The sequence below is a fragment of the Lissotriton helveticus genome, chromosome 1_1, assembly GCF_964261635.1.
Source record: "Lissotriton helveticus chromosome 1_1, aLisHel1.1, whole genome shotgun sequence".
NCBI classification, from domain to species: Eukaryota; Metazoa; Chordata; class Amphibia; order Caudata; family Salamandridae; genus Lissotriton; species Lissotriton helveticus.
Window position 1 is genome coordinate 1,478,391,160 of NC_136057.1, and position 25,724 is coordinate 1,478,416,883.

At 46.3% G+C, this 25,724-nt stretch overlaps 1 protein-coding gene across 1 annotated transcript in view; it reads right to left on the minus strand.

Annotated features, from left to right (window-relative positions):
- SARNP (SAP domain containing ribonucleoprotein) overlaps positions 1–25,724 on the minus strand; it is a 738,339-nt gene that overhangs the window by 434,766 nt on the left and 277,849 nt on the right. Inside the window, exon 4 of the mRNA XM_078686447.1 lies at positions 9,340–9,413. Coding sequence (XP_078542573.1) covers positions 9,340–9,413 — 74 coding nt within the window. The remainder of the gene's footprint in view (positions 1–9,339; positions 9,414–25,724) is intronic.

Sequence of the window (25,724 nt, forward strand, 5' to 3'; positions counted from 1 at the left end):
AAGAAACCGTCCTGTCCGGAGTTCCGTGAGCTTGAGTGGAACCAACCTTGAGCAAGTTGAGACCATGACCTACCTGGGGGTTACCCTTGACAGCCGCTTGAGATGGAAAGATCAAGTTGGCGTACAACATCTTAAGCTAGCACGGCTAACTGGCTGCCTAATAAAGGAGCAAAAGAGATCCATCACTAAGCGGGTCACCCCAGCTCTCAAGATCTATGACGCCAAAATTAGCACTGCAATTTTATATGGCGCAGACCTTTGGGGTCACATGGACCTCTTAAATCTCTTTAAAACCCAATGTAAGTTCCTACGGAACCTGGTAGGATTACCACAGTCGTCTCCTTCTATTCCTCTTTGTTTGGATCTGGGGTGTCTTCCGATTAACGAGATGGCCAGATTCAGATTGGTGGCCCTATGGAGGCGAATATGGACCTCCCCTGACCTGTCCTTATTTGCGAAAGAATTAGCAGAAGTCAGGTCAATTGGTGGCTCTGGGAAAATTCCATGGCTCCAAGCTGTAAAAAACATCTTGGTAGATATGGGTCTAGAACAACTCTGGGCAGCTCCCTCCACTAATATATTTCCTTCCAAACAAGAGTTTAAAGCATTGTATTGGGCGTCTCTTCGTCAAAATCGAGTTTCGATCTCCAGCCTTACCAGCCTCACGGGCAGGTTTCTTACTTTTAAGCTAGACCTGTCTCGTGAGCTTTACTGGGATGTTATCAATAAACCGCTGGACAAGAAACTCTACCACCAGTTTAGGGTAGGTGCTCTGCCATTGAACACCTTTGTAATTAAATGGTCCACTGGTATCTCAGATCTTTGTAAGGGTTGTCCGGGGCAGAAGGAATCTGAGGGCCACTTTCTTTTTGCATGCCCTAGCTACTTGGCGCCGCGAAACAAATGGTTAAAACCATTGTTCCAGCGTTTACCATTTAGAAATCTGAAGAAGCCATTTGGGCGCTAAGGACTACCACTTCTGAGGTTTTCGTAGTGAGCCTAGCCAAATACCTGGGGTGGGCCTGGATCATCAGGTCAAAACATATGTCAAAGCTGTCAGAGCCCTCCATTACTGCTTCATAAGGTGGAAAACAGTCTACGGTTTAAACACCCGATTGCACTGATAGCACATTTCGGCATTTTATGAATGAAATTGTGTCCCATTGATGGATTGTCATGATTTACTATGTAATTGTTGAGTTTTATGTTTTACCAGGTTTCTCATTTAAAATGTTTAATACTTTTTTTAAATCTCTTTATAATCAACTTATTCAAGGTTTATTAGTGTATGGTTTACTTGATCCATTTCATTTGTATGTAGTTTTTGCCTACTAATGTACTGGTTTTTATATTTCAACCTAGTAGTTGTGTAGTGAGTTTTAATCTGTAGCAAACACATTTGTACCTGTTTTCTCTGAGTTATAGTTTTTATACATGTATCACAAAGTGTCTTTTATGATTTATCAAAATCGAAATAAAGACTTGAAACCTGAAAAATATTATAGAGCATCAGTGCTACATGTTAAATGACCTTTTTTTCTCAGTAACGACCAGAAAAAATGCCGTTTGGATCATCTGGTCAGAATTAACTTGCCTTGAAGTCTAAAATTCTGCTGAACAATTTAAAGTTTAATGTGAGTCATTGATCTGGTGAGGCAACGATAAGGAGTAGTTTCTGTCCTGTAACTCCAGTTCTGTAGTAGGGGTATCTCTGTTATAGTCATAATCTAGTGAATAGTCCCGCCCATGTGCGCGGACCCCGGAGCAATCAAAAATAATCTCTTAAGTTGTCCAAACATGCAGAACTGCACAGACACTTAAGAGAGAATTTAAAGACAGATAATGCAGCCTATATCCACAGGCTACACTGTCCAGTACTTCGACTAGAAATTCCACCAAAAGTCCACAAACAGCACAGCCTGTCCAGGGTTTTCTTACAGAGAAAACCTTGCCTGTAACAGCAAAACCCTCTGGAATGATAGAGAGGAAGAAGTGGACAGACAAGCCCCATGGGCTGCCATTATGTGGCTCAAAACAGGATACTGTGCCTTTAAGAGAACTTTCCAGAAGCCTCACAGTATCCCAGAATGCACTGCAGGTCCCCTCCACCTTCAGTTCTTTTTGAAGGCGTAACACGCCAGACCTGTAGTATTTCTTACACGAATATCTCTCTCTCCACCGGGGAGGAGGGCGGGCGCTTATGACTATAACGGAGATACCCCTACTACAGAACTGGAGTTACAGGACAGAAACTACTCCTTCTGTAGTAGGGGATCTCTGTGTATAGTCATAATCTAGTGAATAGAATGGCAAGCCCATCCCCACACCAAAGCGACGGTGGAGGAAAGAGAAATAACACCACTACTGTGCGAACAGATTTCGCAGCGAAGCCTGCCCAACCCGAGCATCTGCCCTGGCAACAGTGTCTAGACAGTAATGCTTAACAAAGGTATGGACCGACTTCCAAGTGGCTGCCCTGCAGATAACTGCAAGCGGAACACTACGGAGCAAAGCAGTCGTGGCAGCTTTGCCCCTGGTGGAATGAGCCTTAGGTTTACCCCCTAAGGTCTTATCAGCCTTTTGGTAACACAATTGTATACAGGACACAATCCACCTCGAGATGGACTGTTTAGAGGTAGCAAGACCGGTCCTGACTGATCCATAATTGATAAACAATTATTCTGACCTACGAATATCCTAGGTTTTATTAAGATAAAATTTCAACACCCTCCTAACATCCAGGGAACGCAGAGACCGTTACGCTGGAGATGAAGGATCCTGAAAACTCGTAGGCAAAGTTATAGTCTGGTTAACATGGAAGTCAGATATAACCTTCGGAAGAACTTTTAGGGTGAGTATGCAGAACAACCTTAGCAGCATGAAATACAGTATAAGGTTCCTGGCCACACCACGCCTGAATTTCCCTCACCCTGCGGGCCGATGTAATGGCCACGAGGAACGCCGCCTTCCAGGACAGGTGCAGCAATGAAGCTTTATGAATAGGTTCAAAAAGCCCCTTCATCCATCAGGACAGCACCACGTTCAATTCCCACGAAGGCGGAGGAAGCCGGACAGCAGGGAACACTGTCTTCGAGCCGTCCAAAAAAAACACTTTGATCACAGGGACCTGAAAGAAGGAAGTCTGTGAAGGCCATGTCCTGTAGGCCGTCAGCGCAGCAAGATGAACCTCAATGCAATGGACAGTAAGGCCAGATTGCGCCAGGTGTAGAAGATACGGAAGGATGACATCTTCCTTCTACGTCCGTAGGTCATAGTCCTTGAACTTGCACCAGATGCAAAAACCTCTTCCACTTGTAAGCATAAGAAGTCCTAGTGGAAGGTCGCCTAGCCTCCTTCAGTATGTCCATACAAACTTCTGGTAGATTCAGATGGACATAACGCACTACTCAGGAGCCATGCCGCCAAACTCAAAGACAAGAGGTTGGGGTGCAACATCTGCCCCCCCGAACTTCGTGAGAAGATCCGGCCAGCACGGCAGCCGTATGTGAGGAAGGAGAGACCGGTAAAGCAGGTCCGTGAACCACCACTGCCTGGGCCATTCCAGGGCAATCAGGATCATCCGCGCCCTGGACTGGGACAGTTTGATGAGTACCGCCGGAATCAGGGGAAAGGGCGGAGAAGCGTACAGAAAGCTGTTCGACCAGTTAATCCATAACGCATACCCCAGCGTCCCCTGCTGGTAGTACGCGGAGGCGAAGTCTCAGCATTTGCTGCTTTCGGCGGTGGAGAACAGATCTACGTCTGGAGCCCCCACCATGCGAAGACTTCTCCTAGTACTTCGTCGTTTATGACCCATCAGTGGTCTTCCTGAATCAGTCTGCTCAGTGCGACTGTTCGAACCTTCTGCACACCTAGCAGATGGGTAACCATGATCGTCAGTCCTCCGGCTAGAAGCCAGCGCCAGATCGCCTGCGCCTCCTGCGACAGAGTGCGCAATCTCGAACCCCCCCTACTTGGTGAGGCAATACATCGTGGGCGTATTGTCCGTCTGTACAAGCAGAGAGTTGGTCTGGAAGGACGTACGAAACGCATTCAGTGCCAAGTGAACGGTTCTGAGTTCCAGGAAATTGATGTGATACGTGGACTCCAACGGGGACCACGTTCCTTGTATCCGTAAGTCTCCGGAATGTGCCCCCCCAGCCGTGGCGAGACGCATCCGTCACGATAGTGTGTGCGGGAATGTCCTTGTGAAAGGGAACCCCTCTGAGGAGATTCTCCGCCGAACACCACCACTTCAGAGACTGAAGCGCATGCAGAGACAGTCGTATCCTGTCGTCCCAAGAGCCATTCCTCTGATCCCACTGATCCTCCAAGCACTCCGCAAAGGTCTCATATGCAGCCGTGCGTGTGGCGTGAGGAAGATACCAGAGGCCATCGACCCCAGTAGAGAAGACACCGTCCCCACTGTTGTAGATGGAGCGGTCACAAGAGCCTAAGCCTTCCGAAGGAGGGATAATCGTCTCTCCTCCGAAGGAGACACGCTTGCTGACAGCGTATCGATGGAGGCTTCCAAGTACTGTACGCACTGGACCGAAATCGGGACAGCCTTGGACATGTTGATGTGCAACCCCAGCTTGTTCAAAAGAACGCACGTCTTCTGGAAGTGTGCTAGAGCTTCCGAGAAAGAGGAGGCCTTGATCAACCAATCGTCCAGGTCCGGGTAGACAAACACCTCGTTTATCCTCAGGTGTGCAGCTACCACCGTCATGCACTTCGAGAATGTTCTGGGCGCAGAGGGCAGCCCGACTGGCAGTACTGTGTACTGAGAATGATTGGCGCCTACCCGGAATCGCCGGAAGTACGCATCCTGTAGACCTATGACAGAGCCAATCTCCCTGTTGCAGCTGAGGAGAAAACCTGATGCAACGATAGCATGCGAAATTCCTCTCTCTCCGAATCCACTTGTTTGCTTGTCGCAAATCCAGAATGGACCTGAACTCTGTCGTGTCCTTCTTGCGAACCAGAGAGAACCGGAAGTACAGACCTCTTCCCCTTGAGACAGAGGCACGTCTCCTATCGCCCTTTTCCTGAACAGGATATCGGCCTCCGCCTGTATCTCGCGCAGCTGAAACTGCGAGCTGACCGGAGGAATAGCTGGAGAAGGGCTGATGAACCGAAGACTGACTTAGATCCGGCCGGCCTTTGTTCGCCGAGGAGCATCAAGCTCTCCCGCGTATGCGCACAATATACTTGTGAAGTATTAAAGGCGGCCCGGGACCACAGGCAAACCCTGGGAGGAAAAAAAAAAAACGCCGCTAGAAAGGGAAGGAGGCCTCAAGCCTGTCTCCACACCCCAAACCTACAGCCTTCCAAAAGTCTCGAATCAGACTTATGCGGGCCACTCACTACCCCCATGGCAGCCCAAGGGTTGCCCAAAGAACAGGAGAGTAGAAGCACCCTGCTGAGCCGCAGGCTGCAGAGACGTCCGACGAAAACAAGTATGGCAACGTAGGACAAACCCACAATACTTGGGGGTCGGCAGGAGAGAAAACTCCGGTCCGACACCGATGCTTAGAACTGAAACCATCAGGTCTCTTGTAAGGCTTCCCTTCTGTCTCTTGGCAGGGGAACCATAAATCGGTGAAGAAAACACCCCCACACAGGGATCCTACCACAACCGCCCAGCAACAGCGGGCCACAGCATGACGTCTACGTGCCGCACCCCTGCGACCAAGTCAGACGTACATTCGGAGCCAGAACCTCCTGGCAGGTGGTAGCGGACCAAAGCTAAGTACCCCCAACCAGTTAAGAGTCGGAGAGGGACTCCCCGTACTCAAGGAAGACGCATCCCCGGCATCAAGGCACGGGGATTCGCAGACTGAGGGACCAAAGGCCCCTGCCTAGCTGATGAGTAGGCATGCGAATACTCAAAACTGATCAAAAAAGGACCAACTTCCCTCGCTTACACGCGGTGAGTAGCCACAGACTCCCCATCAGAAGGGTTCCTCGACGCCGATCAACTGCTCGGAGTCGTGAGTGTGCGGTGCCGGGAACACAAAGTCCCCTCCTATGAAGAGGGGCTCAACACGGAGCGAGGCCTGGAACAAGACCCAGGCGGCAAGCGCCGGTAAGTGTTCCGCGGCTGTAACCCATGACGTCGACCTCACTACGACGTCACCATCACTAAGACAGTGACTGTCTCTACGACAACCAACACTCCGACGTCAAAATGTCACCACGGTGTCAAACACCGAGACGCCGAGACATCCATAACCGTGACGTCTGGACCCAACGGAAGATAGCGGAGTCCAAGCGACCAACGCCCCAAAAGGAGCAACATCCATGACGCCGAGCATCACTGCTCCAAGACGCCGAGCATCACTGCTCCAAGACGCCGAGCATCACTGCTCCAAGACGCCGAGCATCACTGCTCCAAGACGTCGAGCATCACTGCTCCAAGACGCCGAGCATCACTGCTCCAAGACGCCGAGCATCACTGCTCCAAGACGCCGAGCATCACTGCTCCAAGACGCCGAGCATCACTGCTCCAAGACGCCGAGCATCACTGCTCCAAGACGCCGAGCATCACTGCTCCAAGACGCCGAGCATCACTGCTCCAAGACGCCGAGCATCACTGCTCCAAGACGCCGAGCATCACTGCTCCAAGACGCCGAGCATCACTGCTCCAAGACGTCGAGCATCACTGCTCCAAGACGTCGAGCATCACTGCTCCAAGACGTCGAGCATCACTGCTCCAAGACGTCGAGCATCACTGCTCCATGACGTCGAGCATCACTGCTCCATGACGTCGAGCATCACTGCTCCATGACGTCGAGCATCACTGCTCCATGACGTCGAGCATCACTTGCTCCATCGACGTCGAGGCCGACGTCGAAGCACTCCATCGACGTCGAGGCACTCCAACGACGTCGAGGCCTCGAGGCGTCTCCACGACGCCGAGGCATCTCCATGACGCTCCATGTCCTCGAAGCCGACCGGAACCGCGTCAGAGCTCAGACGTGCTCTTACCGGGGAGAACCCCAGAGGTACAGCATGGGACTCGGTAGAGGACCCACCCTCTCCTTACCCAGAGGCTGAAGATGCCTTCAAACTCCTCTGTTCTAAACCTGGGAGCTGAAGCTTCCCAGAAAAGAAGTCACAGAGAAGACAGGTGTCAAAAGACACAGGCAAACACAGAATACAAACCTGTGAGCTTCAGCTTTGGCCTTTAGGACAGCTGCAGACAAAGCACTTGTCAGACTAGAAGTAGCATAAGACAAGAATACTGCAGAAATTCTGCCAAAAAAAACACAGCAGAATGTAGATAAAGGCCAAAGACGTCGAGTGAAGCTGTAAAAATCCAAATTTATCACAAAAATAATATAGAAAAAGCTCAAAAAAGAAGAGCTAATGCTCCAGGGTCCTGCTAGCAGGAGCCGGAAAAAAGAACTGAAGGTGGAGGGGACCTGCAGTGCATTCTGGGATACTGTGAGGCTTCTGGAAAGTTCTCTTAAAGGCACAGTATCCTGTTTTGAGCCACATAATGGCAGCCTATGGGGCTTGTCTGTCCACTTCTTCCTCTCTATCATTCCAGAGGGTTTTGCTGTTACAGGCAAGGTTTTCTCTGTAAGAAAACCCTGGACAGGCTGTGCTGTTTGTGGACTTTTGGTGGAATTTCTAGTCGAAGTACTGGACAGTGTAGCCTGTGGATATAGGCTGCATTATCTGTCTTTAAATTCTCTCTTAAGTGTCTGTGCAGTTCTGCATGTTTGGACAACTTAAGAGATTATTTTTGATTGCTCCGGGGTCCGCGCACATGGGCGGGACTATTCACTAGATTATGACTATACACAGAGATCCCCTACTACAGAACAATGGCTTCTGCCTCTGCTTTTCTTGCAGAGGCAAACAAAGAGCTTCCGATATAGTTCAGATATTTTGTTTGTATATAACGACAGGCACCTGCTCTTAACTTTTACAGTCTAGCTACTAAATTGCTATGGTTAAAGTTAAATCTGCTAAATGTCTGCCAAAATTCGTGTAGATTCTTCAGAATGTGCTAGATTTACTTGCAAGTTAACCAAACTTAAACTTTTCCACTTTAAACTAATGCCCTTCTTTGAGTATTTGAATGACATTGAGAATACCAAGAGTAGGTTAAATCTATCAAATAGAGTCAAAGTTATTAGTTAAATAAAAATGTTTTGAAACTCCAATCTTGTAACTTTGCTCCCCATTTGCTCTATGCAAAACCGGATATACCTGCAATGCTGTATCTTTGTATCTGCCAACCATATTTCATGTAGATGTATCAAACAGCTGCTAAGTTCTTAGCAAATGAAAATGTACTTGACCCCCCTTAACTATACCCCTTATGATGCCTTGGCACAAAAATTGGCAAACCAATAGAACCTTAATACCTCTAATTTTATGCCAACCTTGTGCGTAGATTTGTCAAAGTGCCATTAGCATAGACCCTGCAGTCAACCCAAAAGTCATGTGCAGTGGAGGATCCATCCCTAGCTGCGCCTTTAGCAGTGCACGGCTGGGCTGGGCTGGGCCACCACCCGCAGACGATTGGGCATGACCTGGCCAGAGGCCAGGACCTGTGAGGAACCCCAAATGCACACAGTCAGGCTGTGTGCAGCAATGTAGAATACACACACCTTCATGGAGGTTTGATGTAATAGATTATCAAAGACCCCCGAAATTCCCTGAAAATAAAACGAAAGTTAATTTGAAGTTGTAGCTAGCATTTTTTTTTACAATAAAACTTTACGTGTTGGCTTTAATTTGTAACCATTATTGCACTTACCTGTTCTTAAGTGTATTTGAGTTTTTTTTAAACATGTGTTATAGTGTTTTAACCAAAGCGAACAATAACAACTTTAACCATAGTTTTTTCAGTGAACATATAGGTGTGCGTACATACGGATAGAAATAGATCTTTTAGAGACAGAAGTGCTTAACATATTTTTATTGTTTTACATCATCACATTGAGATGACTAGGTGTCCAAAATAATTATGCACAATCTAAATCATACCATAACATTCAGTTCAAGAAAGTAATCAACATAGGAAACACAGACATCCGCTGATGCACATTTATTGAACATTTCAGTCTTTTTGACCCTTCTTATGTGAATCCCAAATCTTGGTGATATGCCCCTGTGGGAGTTCCATCTCATCCTTGTCACCATTCCGCACAACCAACATCACATGCCAGTTTTAAAGGTAATGTGGTACTTCATCTATCACTCTCATGTGTCTCGTTACATGGGCACTGTTTACAATTGGACACATGGCAAGTTTATCTACACAAGTGGTTCTGGTAACAAAATGAAGACCAGGAATCTTAGAAGCAAGTGAATACTTACGTTTGAGGGGTTTGCTCTTGTGGTGGCAGGGGTTCAACTTTGGCGGCAGGTTCTACTGGCTTTGGTTCTTCCTCCTAGGGTGGGAAAGTGAGCTGTGAGTGAAAACCCAAAGCGACAGAGGAAAGTGCATGGTGACATATGTCTAAGTAGCTATTAAAGTACTGCTCCGCTGCACGATTAGGAGCAAAACACCACAAACTAAAACCTGGGATCTTGCTTTTTCGCACTCTCCATGATCACAGATAACTTGCTGCAGTCCATTTCATTAGGTATAAAATGTTTATAGATGAAAGAGCACGCTTCCCTGGAAGAGCTTGAAGAAGTGAACTGAAATGCTATGTACCATAGTAATTCCTGAACATAAAGTTCTTAGGTTATTTTTTTTACATGATTAGCTAGAATGCAACCAACATCAGAAAGTGTTGACTTTTAATCAACTGACTGCTAAGCCCTTTAGTTATAAAACACACATTTTGGTCAATTCAGGGTTATGCTCAAATTAATAAATCCGTGTTATAAGCATTTCAAATCTGGGACCTATTTTCCCCAGTATGCTGGAAGATGGAGTAGATATGGAGGAATTGTAAATTGTTCTGCAACAGCCTTAGATGCGATTCAAAATATGGCAAACTGTTGTGACAAAGCAGTAGCTGCTGACGTAGCTCTAGTGGAATAAGATTGCAGCCCCACTGGAGGTTCCTTTTTCAGCTAAAGCGTAACAAATCTTGATAAAAAATGACTACCCACCGAGTGATGGTCGTTTTTGCACAGCCAACCTTTCTTGGAGTCCACATAGCAAATGAAGAGTTGATTGTCCACCCGGAAATCCATTGTGCGGTCAAGGTAGAAAGACCGAGCACGTCTCGGGTCCAGATGGTGGAGTCTCTCCTCCTCCTTGGGTGCAGAGGCGGGAAAAAGGTGGGCAGAGAAATAGTCTGTCCGATGTGAAAAGGAGTGACAACGTTTGGCAGGAATGAGGCCCTCGTTGGAAGTACCACCTTGTATGGATGGACCAGGAAGAAAGAGGGCTTAGGAGAAAGAGCCTGAGCTCACTCACTCTGCGAACAGAAGTGATGGCAACAAGAAAGGCAGTCTTAATTAAGAGTGAGAAGCCTAAGAGGACAGATGTGAAGAGGCTCGAAGGGAACACACATAAGGTAAGTCAAAACAAGGTTCAAGTCCCACTGAGGCATTATGAAAGAAGATGGAGGAAATGGATGAATAATGCCTTTAAAGAACCTACTTACAATAGTGGACTTGAACGAAGAGGTCTGATCTGGTAGCCAAAGAAAAGCAGAAATGGCTGCCGGGTAGCCTTTAGGAGTGACCAGAGTAGAACCCTGCTGGGCCAAAGAGAGAAGAAACAAAAGAACCTCAGAAAGAGGGACAGAAAGGGGATCCACAGCCTTTGCTGTCCACCATGCCACAAATTTGTTGCATCAACAGGCGTATACAGTCTTAGTGAAGGGACCCTGGCTGTCATGACATTACAGACTTCGCCGCTCAATCTCCACACAAGGAGGTGGAGGCTGGACAGATTCGGGTGGAGAACTGTCCCCTGCCGTTGCGACTGAAGTTCCTCCCGAAGGGGCAGTCTGATCGAGGATCGATGGCCATGCTCAGGAGCTCGGGGAACCAAACTCTTCGTGCCAAGTCCGGAGACACAAGAATGACTTGGGCCCGGTCGCGCTTGATCATCTTCAGCACTTGGGGCAGAAGTGGTACAGGTGGAAAGGCATACAGGAGGCTGCAACTCCAGTCGCATTGAAAAGCGTCGCCAAGCGAGTTCCGCCTTGGAAACTGCAACGTGCAGAATTGCTGAAGTTGCATGTTCTCTTCGGTGGCAAATAGATCTAACACAGGCTCTCCCCACTGCTGAAAGAGACCTTGCACCACCTCTGAGTGAAGACGCCATTCGTGAGCCACCAGGCACCGGCAGCTGCGTTCGTCCGCCCTGGCGTTCAGAGAACCTGCCAGATGTTGAACCACCATGGTAATGCTGTGATGTTCCAGTCATGTCCAAAGGCAAAGAGCCTCTTGACAAAGGGTAACGACCCCATCCCGCCCTGTTTGTTGCAGTACCACATCGCAGTTGTGTTGTCCGTAAACACCTGCACTGCCTTCCCCTTGAGAGGGGGAAGGAATGCCTTCAGTGCCAAACTAATTGCCCTGAGCTCCAACAGGTTGATATGGAGCACGGACACCACCAGAAACCAGACTCCTCTGATCTTCGCCTCTCCCAGGTGGCCGCCCCATCCCAGGTGTTATGCATCAGTCACCGCCATCAGGTCTGGTTGGGGAAGGGAGACTGGAAATTCAGGTCCCACAGCAGAGCCGATATGCGCCATCTGGTGTGATCCACTAAAAGGATGCAGGAGGCCATGCCGCCCAGCAGCCTCAGGGTCATTCTCACCAAAAATCCTGGATAGAGGCTTAAACATAGGTATCATAGCCCGAATATCCCGGACTCGCTGCTCGGGAGGATAGGCATGATACTACGCTGTGTCCATAACAGCTCCGATGAAAGAGCGACTGAGAGGGAGTCAGGTGTGACTTTGGCACGTTGATAGTGAACCCCAGCAAATGAAGGAGGTCCGCCATAGTCTAGGATATGATGCAGGCCTTTGCCCTTCTTGGGCACCAGAAAGTAGCAAGAATAGCAACTACAACCTACTCCTGGCACCGGGACCCTCTCGATAGCTCCCTTGGTCAAGAGAGCTGAGACTGCCTGGCAAAGAAGCGCCAAATGAGCCTCCGGCATGTGATCGAAAGACTGTGGCATGGAGGGAGGGGCAGCCTCGAAGGGGAGGGAGCAGCCCCTTCGGACTATCAGCAAAACCTACCCGTCTGTGGCGTAATGGATTGCCAGTGGGGGAGGTGATGCCAAATCCTGCCGCCCACTGTCTGCTAATGGGCCTGGAAGGTCAGACTAGGAGGGTTTGGAGGCTGCTGTATGGGGGGGGGGGGGGGGAATGGCCTGCACGTTGGTTCCCAGACTTTCGTCACTGGGTCTTACGTCCGCAGCCACGCAGAGGCTGGGCAGCTTGCGTGAGCCAGTGGCTGGACTGAGTCAGACGTGATGGGGTGCTCCTATATCCACGAAAGGGACAAAAGGCAGACTGTGGTGGATGGGAGGACGCAAGGAGGCCCTAGGATCTGGCCGTAGCCCGAAAATCCTTTAAGCGTTTCAGGGCCGAGTCTGCCTAGGCACCAAAAAGGCATCGGCCATTGAAGGGCATGTCCATCAAAGTTGACTGAACATCCCCATGAAAAACCAGATGTCCTCAACCAGACGTAGCGCCGATGCAATGAGGCAGCACTTGGACAACCGTATCCCACACAGTATGGGTATAGCGGCCCAAGAGGCTTGCAGTATTCACAGACTGCAGCGCCAAGCTGGAGGAAGAGAACATGCGCTTCCAAAGATGATGCAGCTTCTTGCATTTCTTTCCGGGGGTGTAGAAGGGAATGCGCCCTTGGAAGGAGAGGCTTGGACCACCAAGCTCTTGGGGGGGGTTGGGAAGGATGTTGGATGAGGGGATCGCCCCCCGGAGCCGGGGTGTGGCAGCAGCAGCGGCGGGCAATCATCATTTCCACAGGAGCCCCTGTGCTGGGCTTGGACCAAGTGCAGAGAAGAACGTCCGTGAGGGCTTCATTGAAGGGCAAGAGGGAATCGGAGGAAGTTGCCGAAGGTTGAAGCACCTCCGTCAGGAAGTTAGTCCTGACCGCCACTGTAGGGAGCTCCAGGTCCAAAGCCTCGTCTGCCCTATGCACCACCACTGCATAGGACGCTCTATCCTCCTTAGACACGGTAGGGGGAGAAAGCATGCCAAAGACTGGGGAGGTATCCAGACCACTGGCGTCACCCAATTCCTCTCTGCAGTCCAGTTCTTCCAGCTGTTCTGTCAGAGGGTCCAGCGACCCCTCCAAGTAGTCATCACCAACCTCAGGGCGATAGGGAACACTGGGATGAACAAGGGAACAAAAGTACCCTCTGTCTTTGGATTAGACATCGGCCAACTTCGATCCGGCTCCATCTTGGGATGAGGATGGGAACGGGTCGGGCGGGGGCATGGCCGCCATGGGGGCGTCGCCTCCAGGATCAGCACCGGGGAAGGTCGAGTAAGGTCGACCGGTGCCAGGACCGGAGCTTCTGGCATCAACGGCACAGGGCCCCCAACCGACTCCACAGGGCCTGAAGGCGCACCAGCGGAGACAGGCTGCCCAAATACTCGGTGGAGGGCTTCGCAGACCGTACGAGGCTGGGCAGGGGACGCTCCGGCTGCCGGAAACCGGGGGTGGCGTGGAGTCGGCCCCGAGTCATGGGGAAGAGACGGAGCCTTAGAGCGCCGACGCTCTGAGTCCTGCGTCAGCCGGCTGACAGGGAGAAAGGTGAAGAGCGAAGGTGCTTCTTCGCCTTCTTTTTGTGCTTCAACTTACCCGAAGAGTGCGGAGACTTGGACGAGGTGTGGTGGTTCCGCGACCAGTCTAGAGTCCTTCCCCTCGAGTGGGAGCAGACTGCCGGGCCTCCAGAAGCTTTTGAGACCGCTCCCGCAAAGACTTCCGATTTATGGCCCGACAGTCGGAGCACGACTTCAGGTCGTGGTCACAATCCAGGCACCAGAGGCACACGAGGTGCGGATCCGTCACGGACATCAGCTTGTGACAGGCGTCACAAGGCATGAATCTGGTCTGACAATGGCACATCCCTTGCGCAGCAGAAATCGAAGACTCGATAAAAGACGTTGACAAAAATCGAAAAAGTTTAGTCAAAAAATGACTAAGTGGCAAGCTCTCCCCGGATCTGTGCTAGGCTGGTGCGGAAAAAGAAAGAACTGACATGAACGCCCAGGGTCAACGTCTAAGTAGGCACTGCAACGTCATCCCGGCAGGCACGATGCAGACGATGGACGCAGAGCCGAACGACGCCACCAACCGACGCCAGGGGTATTCCTGAAGAGAAATTCTCCAGATCCAGTCGGACGGTTGGGGGTAATTCGAAGGTAAAAAATCTATAATTAATAGTCTCTTTCAGATCACAATTTTAAAAAGAAAGTGGTGTCCCCCCTTTTTTTTTTAAGCAAATGGGTTCAACAAAAGGTGAGCTATGTTAACTTCACCCTCTTCTGCAGTTTCTGAAACAGATTAGAAGGAGAAAAAATGATTTCCCATTATGTCTTCATTTTTGTTGTTTCAATGGGTCCTTTTTTGTAGGTTATGCGGTTAGTAATGAAGGGCGACAACTGAAACTTACTGTATCAGAGACCCAGATACCATTCTAAATTAATCAATGGCTCATTTGTGTAGATTGTCCAAGGTATCCCAGCAGAATATCTTCACTGAATTTACACAAAAATAAATATACCATTGAGAAAAAAAAAACCTGGTTAGCAAGGTTTGCATCTGTAATATTTGGTACTAAATGTCTATCTAAGAAAGCAACAGTGCCCACAGACATTCGGCCACAGATATATGTAACTTTGATAGTTTGACAGAAAACACACAATATCCACAGCCAAACCACTGACATACAATAATTTTTCAAACTGTACTGGCCAATTATCTAATGGCACTGAAAAACAATATGAGCAGAAAATGTATGTCAAGGAAAGCTAGGCATTTTTTAATTTTACCTGAGACTCAGTTCAGAAATAGAGGACTTATGTATCGTACAGAAATTTGTAATAACCATAACACTATGGGAATATACTACACATACAATTTTAGAGTAATTAATAAATCTAAATTTGTGGGTATAAGTGATAATTCAAATAGATTATTGGTGTACATAGCTACATACCTTCCAATAAAACCCTACCCCACCTGAAAATAGTGGCATAGATAATGCAAAGGAAGCGGCAAAAACACCAACATGCAAGATGGTTGCAGTATTTGGCTCAAAGTGTGTTTAGCCGTCACACACCTACTGAGCACTGACTTTTTGGAAAACTCGACAAGCAAGGAAAGGGAGGCGTGCTGTGTTTGGCCAGTATCAATTTTATTTGCTTCAGAATGACCTTAAACATTCAGTGCACCTGAAAATAGTATTTCCCGAAAGGTATACACCACAAAAGAACAAAACTGCAGGGTTCGACCTCTCTCAGATAAAAACTATGCCACACATTGTTGGGTACACTAAAGTATACAAAAATGTGATGGAACGATTGAATTAATCTCAGCTACTGATAATTACTCAGGCCGCATCCCAGCCCATAGGTATTTTTGCACACCATGCCACCTTAGTTTGGACCCAACCATACGTAAATCAGTATTGAACCCAGTCCAATGAGAACCGTCCAGCCTGAACTGCCAAGCAAGGTTCTCCCCGAATCGGAAAACAAGCAATTTCATCCATCACTTTTTTGTTTACTTTAGTGTGTCGCCCTAAGTGGGATGACCATGCCCATGTGTGGGTCCTGTGCACACTTAGGCACTGAAGCCAAGCTAACCTTGGTTGATGAGCCCTAACTAGGATGCAACTAGTCCTCGGTTGCTTCAGTTCCTTTCTTATTTAGCACTCCATGAGATTGCATGTGTTTTACAGCCCTCTCCCTCGTTTTTCTCTCTGCCCCACCAAATACCCACCACGCTCCGGGTTGGTGCCACCCTTATGTTGCAAGTTCTCTCTCATGTGCTTCCCCCGCCAAATACCCTCCCTTGTACTATATGTAGCTTTATAGCTTGTTTTCCTCCCCTATGTTGCTCGCCCTCATTGCTGCTTTTCCCCTCCACACTTCCAGCTGCTTCTTCGCCACCCGCTCTACACTTGTCCACCATGCCCACTGTTCTCTTGTTTTTTTACTTTCTAGGTCTCGCCTGGCGTTGCAGCGGACGAGAGATATTGTAGGAGAGTAGTTTTGAGAAGGTGACTTGAAGACCCGCCCCTCATTTTCATTGGCTGGCGTCATCGTTTATGCTAAACGGTGGCCTGCCATTGGAAATGAGGGGGTTTTTTTGGTGACACCCTTTCGCCTTTTCGTCTGGCCGATCCGGACTGGCTTGTTTCCTTTGCGGCTGTCGCAAAGCAATTTCTTATCTTTATGGGGCCATGTGTTTCTAATTAGTGTGGAGGAGCGCACTGCCCCCGGCCACTCAAAGGAAAAAATCTTTGAGGTCGGGGCAGTACAGGTCTCCACGCTCATTAGAAACACATGGCCCCATAAAGATAAGAGATCGATGCTTGTTCTGGCTGCTCATCGCTACTGGCAATCCCCCACCAGCCGGGGCAGGTCACCCGAGGCAAAGACTGTGTGCTGTGGGTGCCTATTGGGGTGTGCTTCGTCTGCGCCTGGATTACCCACACGCTTGGCTCCGTTTTGTTCTGTGATGTATTCGTAGCCAACCTTGCAATGCTAAGCACCCTCTGACACTGTATACATAATTATGCCTTAACCGTTCACATTAGCGGCGAGGAAGTGTGCGTGCGCATCGCCAAGATTCTAATTCAGGCGTTTAAGCGGGCCGGGGTGCTGAAATCAGCAGGTTTACGGGAGCCCGTTAGCCTCAGGAAGCAACTGTAGTTGGTGGTATGTCACGATGGAGGGCATGTGGTTCTTTTAGTGGGGCCATAATGAAACCATATTTGTGGTCCGACGCGGTCTCTGGTTCTGTGATCTCGATGTGTTTGCAACTGGGAGGTGAGAATTTTACACTACACACCGACCACTCTAACTGAATGGATACTTAACAGATGGTGTGATAAGTCAAAAAAGTGCTGACCTTATTTGCTATAAGTCAGTAATTTAGTCTGTTGTGTTGTAAATATAATGATGCACAGCCCCTTTTTGTTTAAGGTCAAACGGGGTAAATTTATAATATACAAACGTGGCAATTAAATGTAAAGAATACTAACGGAGGACCTAGATTTGCTTTTTACGTTGGAACCATATCCAGCGCGAGTTGCTCTTCATATAAATTAGTGTTGCACTGTTTAGACATATGGACTTCACTCTCAGTAGCTACAATTACCATTGGTTCATCGAACAGACCAATCACAGCAGTGGCAATTGGCCAAAGAAGGACACAGGTTCAATATTTATCACTTTGTTGTGATTCGTAGTGCCAAAAGCTAGATGTGGGTGCTGTTTTATTACATTAAATTGTTGGATGTTGTAAATGTCATGTTTGTCAGTATTGATTTCTAGTACACCCCTGTATTGTCACGCAAATTAGGAATTGTGCTCCACTTTTCTTTATGGACATACTACTCGTCTGGTTAATTTACTATTGAAATGCCAACATGTTACGCTGCATGACGTTTAGGTTTCCTTAATATGTATGAATATGAATTGGCACAAAGTTTGCTTCGTTTTACTGGTAATACAGCGAAAGTTGGCGTTTGTGTTGAGTTGTCCATGTATGGACCTTGAAGTTCCTTGCCTGTTACAGTTATCCGTTTCAATGAAGGTAGTAGAGAGGCATCTGTTTTTATTTCTTTCACACAGCATCTGCACAGAGAGGCTTTGTTTTATGCTTCGGACCAACACACTTGCTTCACAGATGCAACTAAATGGAGCACACAGTTAAAAGCACTTCTGAAGACGGTCGAGTTTTGTGTTCCTGCTGTGCAGTGGCTTCTGGGTTGTGCTGGATCACTGCGTTCAATGGCATCACGCCAGTCGTGACTTCCTTCAGGGGTTTTTCGTAAATGTTGCAGTTGGTTACAGCTTCTGGGGGCGCTCTCCAGGAAAAGATCTCTGGCCTGCACGTGTGATATGGAAGAAAAGAACTGCAGGTAGTGACAGAGAACAATGACTGAGCTTGCTTGTTGTTCCCAGTTGTGCTGAGTAATGTATGGTCTCATGAGACTTTGGGCAGACTAAGCTATTATGTGATGAGAGGATTGCCATTTTATCACCTACAGGGAAACCATCTTTGACAGTACAGCTTAGCATCTGACGTCATTCCCCTCATGCACTTTGCAATAATGTTAGATGGGCAGTGGGCTCTGCTACTTGCTGAGGCAAATGTGTAACTAGATGGGCCCTTTGGAATACAGCTGAATGTGCTGACCAAGAAGACCCTCGCCTTTCGAATCTTGCCTCCTTCAGTGCTGCTGGCATTTATAGCAGTTACTCTGTGCCCCATGTGCTGCTCTTCAAGAGAAAGGAGTGACCTTTGTTGGGGTAACATGATTTGGAGGTGATAGTTTTGGTGGTGAAGTTGATATTTGTCTGACGGTCCGGACTACCAAATGCATTTATTGAGATGGCTTTGGAATGAGGTGCAATTCGGAGTTTTTAATGTCTTTGCACAGTTTGGATGATTAAAATAGGGACTTCACGATCTTCTGTACACTTATTGCGAGAACCCAAAAACTAAAAAAAAAAAATCTGTAGTCTGCCCAGCATCTTTGCTTTTTATGGTAGTTTATGGTAGGCCTTAGTCCTAAACTTTGTTTTTAAAAGTGAGAGTTTTTGCAAGTAGTTTGAAATCTTTTGCAGACATGGCTACTGTATTCTGAACACCCCAAAGCCCAGCTGCAGTTCAAGAAAACAAGCATTGGCATAGCCAATAGGTTGCGCCTTTGGGACCTTATAAATGTTTAGTTATCCAGCACAATATCCTTGGTGCAACATCATCAACTGTTACATGGCTAATCACTTATAAGGTCCCAAAGGCGAGACCTATTGGCTGTGCCAATGCTTGTTTTTCTTGGGAGGAGGGGGCACAAGGTAACAAATTACTTTGTGCCTTTTTTTTTGACCTATCTCAGATCGGGGGGAAAAAAATGTTGCAAGCCTAATTTTGTAGACATGGATGCATAATGACTAATGCATGCGCTCACAAAATGGCAAAGCAACATCATCGCCAATAGGTCCTAAAGACTAGACCTACTGGCTTTCCCATTGCTGAGTATTTTAAGGCATGGCTATTGCTAACAGGAAGAAACAATGTCAGAAGACCGTCCGTAACTAAACCAGACTGGCCTTCCAACACAGTTTAGCTGGCGGCAGTTTGCAGGTGGGCCACCAGCAAGAGATGGTGGTGGAACGAGCGGAAACTCCTTGTTTCCATCAATGCTAAATAAGGTAGTGGAATCTACTGGCATAAAGCTCATACTGCCAAAAGAGATCTCTTTACACACTTTTGATGATCTGAGATGCTATTGGAAAGAGCGCAAAGAATGTAGTGCTTACCAAGCTTAAAACGTAAGCGCCACAACAATAACAATGAATATCTCTAATGTAAAACACTGTTAGGAAAGGTGGACACGGCACTTTTACAAAAAATATTTAAGTAGAATTGCATTCACACAACCTATGAGGCCATAAAGTTCCATTTATACCAAACACAAATTATAGCTGGCATAAGCTTAAAGGTATGCACCACTAGTACATCGGATTGTGTACAATGAGTCAGGGAATCGAGACAGCTCTCATGGTTAAGGGACATGCCAGGTTCACTTTTTCTACTTGTCTATGTTGTGACTCTTGCATTCATAAATACAAAACCAGACTAGGGTGCAGTCTGGTAAGGACATTGAGGGAGAAATTAGCGCTTTGTATTCATCTGGGCGTTTTATGTTATAGGACACAAAACTCTGACCAGTTGGCACGGTCCTCCCTCTGCTATGATACAGCAAGACACAAACCCAAACTCGGGGAACCGTCAAGACTAAAGCTTGATCTAAACAGAGAAAAACAACAAAAAGTCGAAGCTTAATGTATTTGAACATATTCCCAGAATCTATCAGCCTGAAGTTTTAGTCTAAATGCTTTCAGACACGAGTCACCTGTTGTGCTTTTAACTGCAAATCATCTAATATAATGTGTTTAGTTAAGTAGATAATTCTGAAGAGAGCCTATTTCTAATTCACAAAATTCTACGGGCTAATTATGTGACCTTGTCACCTGCGAGCATAGGCTGAGCCAATAATGAAGGAGCATTGTTATGTTAGAATGATGGCTCAGTGAGTTAAACATCTGCTACCAACTACTGTTATCTACGGGTTATGAGCTTGAGTTAACAAGGCTAGTTCAACCTTTCCATTTTGGCAAATTTAGTACTACTACACTGGCTAATAGTGAAACAAGTTCTTAACAATGCTTAGAAATGGAAGTGTGGCTTGAAATGCTATATAAAAATAAGTTAGTACTAGGGAAATGTGTTCAGAGTGAGGCGAGTTTACCATTGCATAACACACATTACTATAAAATAATTCTGTAATGGAACTATATTATTTATGGTGTTTCAAACCCTATCAAAGTGTTTGTGATGGTCATTGGTATGCCTGGCACTGTTAACGCTATAAGCGTTCGTTCCGCAGTAGATTGGAGTTTCAGACTGACCCTGGTGTGCGGTTACAAATTTCTGTATTACATTCAGGATTATAATTGGACACAAACATGTATAAAATAACACAAATGTTTTGTGAGCTTCAAACGTTTACCTCATGGGGTGTGGTCAGAAATTGTGACGTGTTAGATAATTCCAACTATACATAATATGTTGTGACAAACAAAGAACTGGCCGTTACCTAAGAAACTATGGTAATGCTCCTCTGGTTGTGGCTTAATTGTACCTGAAGACCATTTCAATAGGGAATGTGTTTACTATAACTGACCAGACACAAATAATGGCACATTTCATACATATTGTTAGAAATATGGGTATCTTATTCTACCAACGAAGCAAAAAAAGTATTTGGAAAGCCTTGCACCATCCAACTAGACAGGTTTGATTATCACAGTCATTGTTTAAACTTCCTAAATTGTTATCTAACTTGTATGTAGCCAGCACCCTCACGAAAAAATTGTTCAAACACCACTGAACGCGGTGGAGGAGACAAAATACTATCACGACACGGAAGAACAACTCCTAAAAAGGGTACAGTTTGTGGTAAAACTTTACAGTTACTGGTAAAACTTTCCATCATCAAGGGGCTTTCAGCAAGCCTTCATTTTTTTCTGCAATGTCGCAAGGTATAAATTCGTGTTGTTGTGTCGCATGTTTTCAAGTAGTCGCCAAATGGGGTCCACATGAAGTTCATATTTATTTATGCCTTCTTATAAAACACTCTGAACTTTAGGTTATCAGCGCACTGTACATCCAACTGTGTAAATATCAACAACTTCAATAATACATAGAACAATAGATACAGATATACATACTCTGGGTGCTAGCTGATGGAAGGTAAGAATAAGTACAATTGCAGTAAGGAGTGTGAAGGATAAAGTGACAGGACTGAGCCGTTGAGTAAAGGCATCTGATTGGCTGGAGTGTGTCGGGATGCGAGTGCGGTTTGGAGTGAGCGAGGCAACTGGAAGGTAAGACTGGCTAGAAAGATGAGGGGAAAAAGAAGGAAGGCGTTATTGTGGGCTGCACTTGTGTACCTCCTGAGACACCGTACCGCTGCCTCCCCTGACACCGGCTGTCCTCTTGGAATGTTGACAGTTGACAGCTAGTGACTCACGGAGCGGTGGCATCTCTTGTGCTCCGCATTTCGCGGAGCCTGTGTTAGTGCTTAAAGAAAGAAATTGCTTACTTCACTACAACTCGTCTCACAAGGATTCTTTATAGGCGTTTGTGAAAAGGAATTGGCGAAAGACATGGGACAAGTACTTCTTATGAAGTTACACTGATTGATAGAGCAAAGAATGAGGTTATATTAGGTGCAGGTTTAACAGTAAAGTGTTCAGTTTTTTTCTGAAAGATCAATAAGCATTCCGCCAGTCTTAAAACTGGTAATTCTTAGATTCTTGGTGTCCCCATGTTTTCTGATGATAAAGAGGAAGTACGCTGGAGTATTAAAGTGAAGCATCTCGTAGATGATACACGCCAACTTCTACTTTATTCTGGCCTCAAGAGGGAGCCTGTGATAATCTTTGAGGAGGGAGGTTAACTGGCCATTTTTTTCTGCAAAGTGTATTATGTTTTAATGGGGGTTAGATGGGAGGAACACATGGCGACAAAAACAAAGTATAGAATAGACAATTTAGAAAGCACCAAAGATTATGCTACTACTGGAAAACATTATGCTAGAGAAAAAATGTACTCGTTTTGATGGTGTACAAAAGAGAAGAGCAAGTCACCAACATTTACGGGGAGAGTCGAGACAGGGGTCTGGCTGGGTTCTAAGAGCAGGTGAACGAGCCGAGCACTGAAAATAGTTGGCTTCAAAATCATGCAACAAACATCATGTGAAAATATAATAGTCTTCAAAATAAAAAATAAAGTGTTTCTTTAACATGGATAAGTATTTCACTTAAATATAGCAGACTATTTTGTACAGTGCACACCCTGAACTCGCTTATTGGAAGACACTCTAGTATGTTATAATTAACAAAAAAGGAGGTTCTATAAAATATTTGCCTAGCATCATACAATTTGGTAAAGTGGGGAAACAAAAATTGGTCCCAGTTTGTCCGGTTTCACATTTTGAAATTCACCCATTAGATGGCTACCTCTTTCTCTCATTTTTACATCAAAGGTTTATGCCTTGCTTTTAATTCTTGATGCATTATGGTAGAGCGTGGGCGGCAGGCAGAAGCCACATTAAATCTCAGCTCGCTTTGGGCTGGAGGGTCCAAGAGTACCTTGAGTAGCGTCCGAGTTAGGGTTCTGACTCCAACCTTAAGCGGCTCGCCCCCCCTTTTAGTGGACAAAGTTGCACAGGCTTTGGCTTTCATAGCAATTTGTTCTGCAAGATGAGTCTTTAGGAGCTTAACGCTGAACAAGAATCCAAAGGATTTAATCTCAGGGGCAACTGTTGGGGAGAACTCATCACTGTTCAGTTCAGTAAGCAAGTCTTAATTTATTTTGTTCTTGTGCGCTTTTCATTAGGAGACATTCATTTTCTCTGGGTTAAGATTTAGGAGATTAGCGGACTTCCAGTTTTTAATATTTGTCGATCTGGTTTCTTTGCAGGCCTCTTCTTGAATCACTGAGATCTTCAGGTAAATCTACACATAGGTGGCAACCTCTCTTTTCTCCAACATACTTCTTAGAGGTTCCTTGTAAAGATTAAACAGCCCCAGAGCTATTATCGAGCAATGAGTGATACTGTACGTTTCCAAAGCAGGTTTATATATACGTTTTAAAATGGTAACTGTTTTCTATTATTTTCAAGAAGGAAAGAAACCCTTTTAATACTATATCCCTAACGTACATGCAAGGCTCTAAGATCACCAATAGCTTCTTGTGATCAATTGTGTTAAATGCCACCAACAGATCCAAAAAGGTAAAGCATTTATCAAGCCAGGAGTAAAAGACAGAGGATTTTATTAGTGGTTTCGGTGCTGCATCCACTCCTGAAGCCTGAGTAATAAGGAGGAAAGAGACTGTGGTCTGCAATACTTGAGCTGGATAAATCCTCATTTTGAAAGAATCTTCCCACTCCAGGGAAGGAGAGTCACAGATCAGACGTTGGCAATATTGTTTAGATCTGCCTGCAATTTCTTTTAAATTACTGGGGTAATCAGACCTGTTTACGGTGAGTAAGGAAGGCCACCCTCTTTGCGGGAAGCATTCACTAAACAATTCAGGTTGCCGAATAAACAACATTACTCTTTGACAAGATCAGAGTAAATGCCATCATCAGGATAAAAGATTGTTTTTCACTTTTTTTCAGATTATCCTCAAAGATTGCTGAGAAGGTATTCCATTGGTGGATGGTTTAAATACCAGTAGTGAAGAAATGTGAGCTGCAGATTCAGAGGAAGAAACAGAGCTCCTTATTCATGTGATCTTTTTTCAGCTATGGTGGACTGTGATTGAAGAAGTTGTTTTGGAAGGTGAGGACCTTGATTCGCCTATTTGAACAGTTCATCGATTAAGGAAGTTGTTTGAGGTTTATTAGAGAATGAAGAGACTTAGGCAAGTGCCAGGTCCTCTCAATTGTCCAGATATTTTCTCATTTGAAATAGTTTGCCTGAGAACCAAGTATTTCATTAATTTTATTTGTTCGCCGCTGATTTAACCTTACACAGAAGTGCAAAAGATTCTAATTCATTGCAATTTGCAACATGGAGGTCGTCAAAAAAGAATTTCATATATCCAAGAAATCTAAATTAGTATTAATGTTACTGACTTGCTGCTAACTACAATGTTCTTTTGTAAAAGAACTCAGATGGAGCACAAATAAGTGGTGCATTGCTGGTTAATCAGAAGGTGATCAAAAGATGGTCATACCATTCTCTCGAAGAATGCCTATATTCACCGATGGCTGAGCTCACGGACAGCCATAGCATTGGCTATCTTACTAACACTTTCTCCTTAGCCATACCCCCTTGCACTAACCTGGATACTGCTATCTTGCCTTTCACTTCACCGCAGGCTCGCTCATTCTCCACAATGAAGCCGGCTCTCTCAAAACACAATACCAGCGATAAGCTTCCCTTGTGATTCCCCAACTCTTGACCCCTGCCACCCAAGCTCCTACACCACTCCAAATCATCCTTCCACTGCTGTCCCATCTGACCAACACCACCTGAACTCCTCTTTCTCGGACGGCCCCTCACCATATCGTCTCCATTTGTGTCCCACGACTACTTCCACCCTCGTGAACGGCCCTTCTTCCTCCGGTTCCACGATCAATAATCCTCAGCCCGGTCCCGCCACTAGACTTAAGGAAATCAACTGGGAGCTTCAAAAACTTAAAACGGACATACATAAGCTCATAAATATCAGGTCAGTACTCGCCTTTGACTTATCGTCCAAAAGAATTCGCAGTTGATCTTGCAAGTGACCAACCAATACCCTAAAATACCAACTCTTCCCTCTGAGAAGAGGATTGACCCTAAGCAGAAATCACCTGTCCAGAACTGGAGTACCACTCTCTACCCTAACGTCCCCTCCAGACCCATTAGATCTAAGAACTACCTTTCTGACCCTGACATTCTCTCCGTCCTCCTAGCATACAGGCCCAGGTATGTCAGACAAGCCAGACATACCTGGGCCTACTCAAACTATGCCTCTAAACCCTCAGAGCACCTAGGTATAAGCCATCACACCAGGGACTATTCAAACTATTCCACTAAACCTGGATAAAGCTCCGAGACATAACTAATGCCTTAAACACTGCTAACCTTATGCAAGTTGAAATTACATAACCTACTCCCACCGACTCCAAAACACACCTGAAATGCATGCTTCTCAACTGCAGATCAGCTGTGAAACAGGCCACGGACATCGCTGACCTCATCCTAGATCAGGAACCCGACCTCCTAATCCTCACCAAAACTTGGCTTAATGACCTGTCCTTGACATCCTAGTCCCTCCTAGCCACAACATTATCACACTTAACTTGATAGAGCTAAGAGAACTGGTGGAGGCATCGCCTGTATATACCAAAACAGTCTCTCAGCAAAGCAGTCTCCTTCTGCAATTCTCTCATCTTGGGAATAACTGTGCATAGACAACATCAGCAAACAAAGACCCTTATC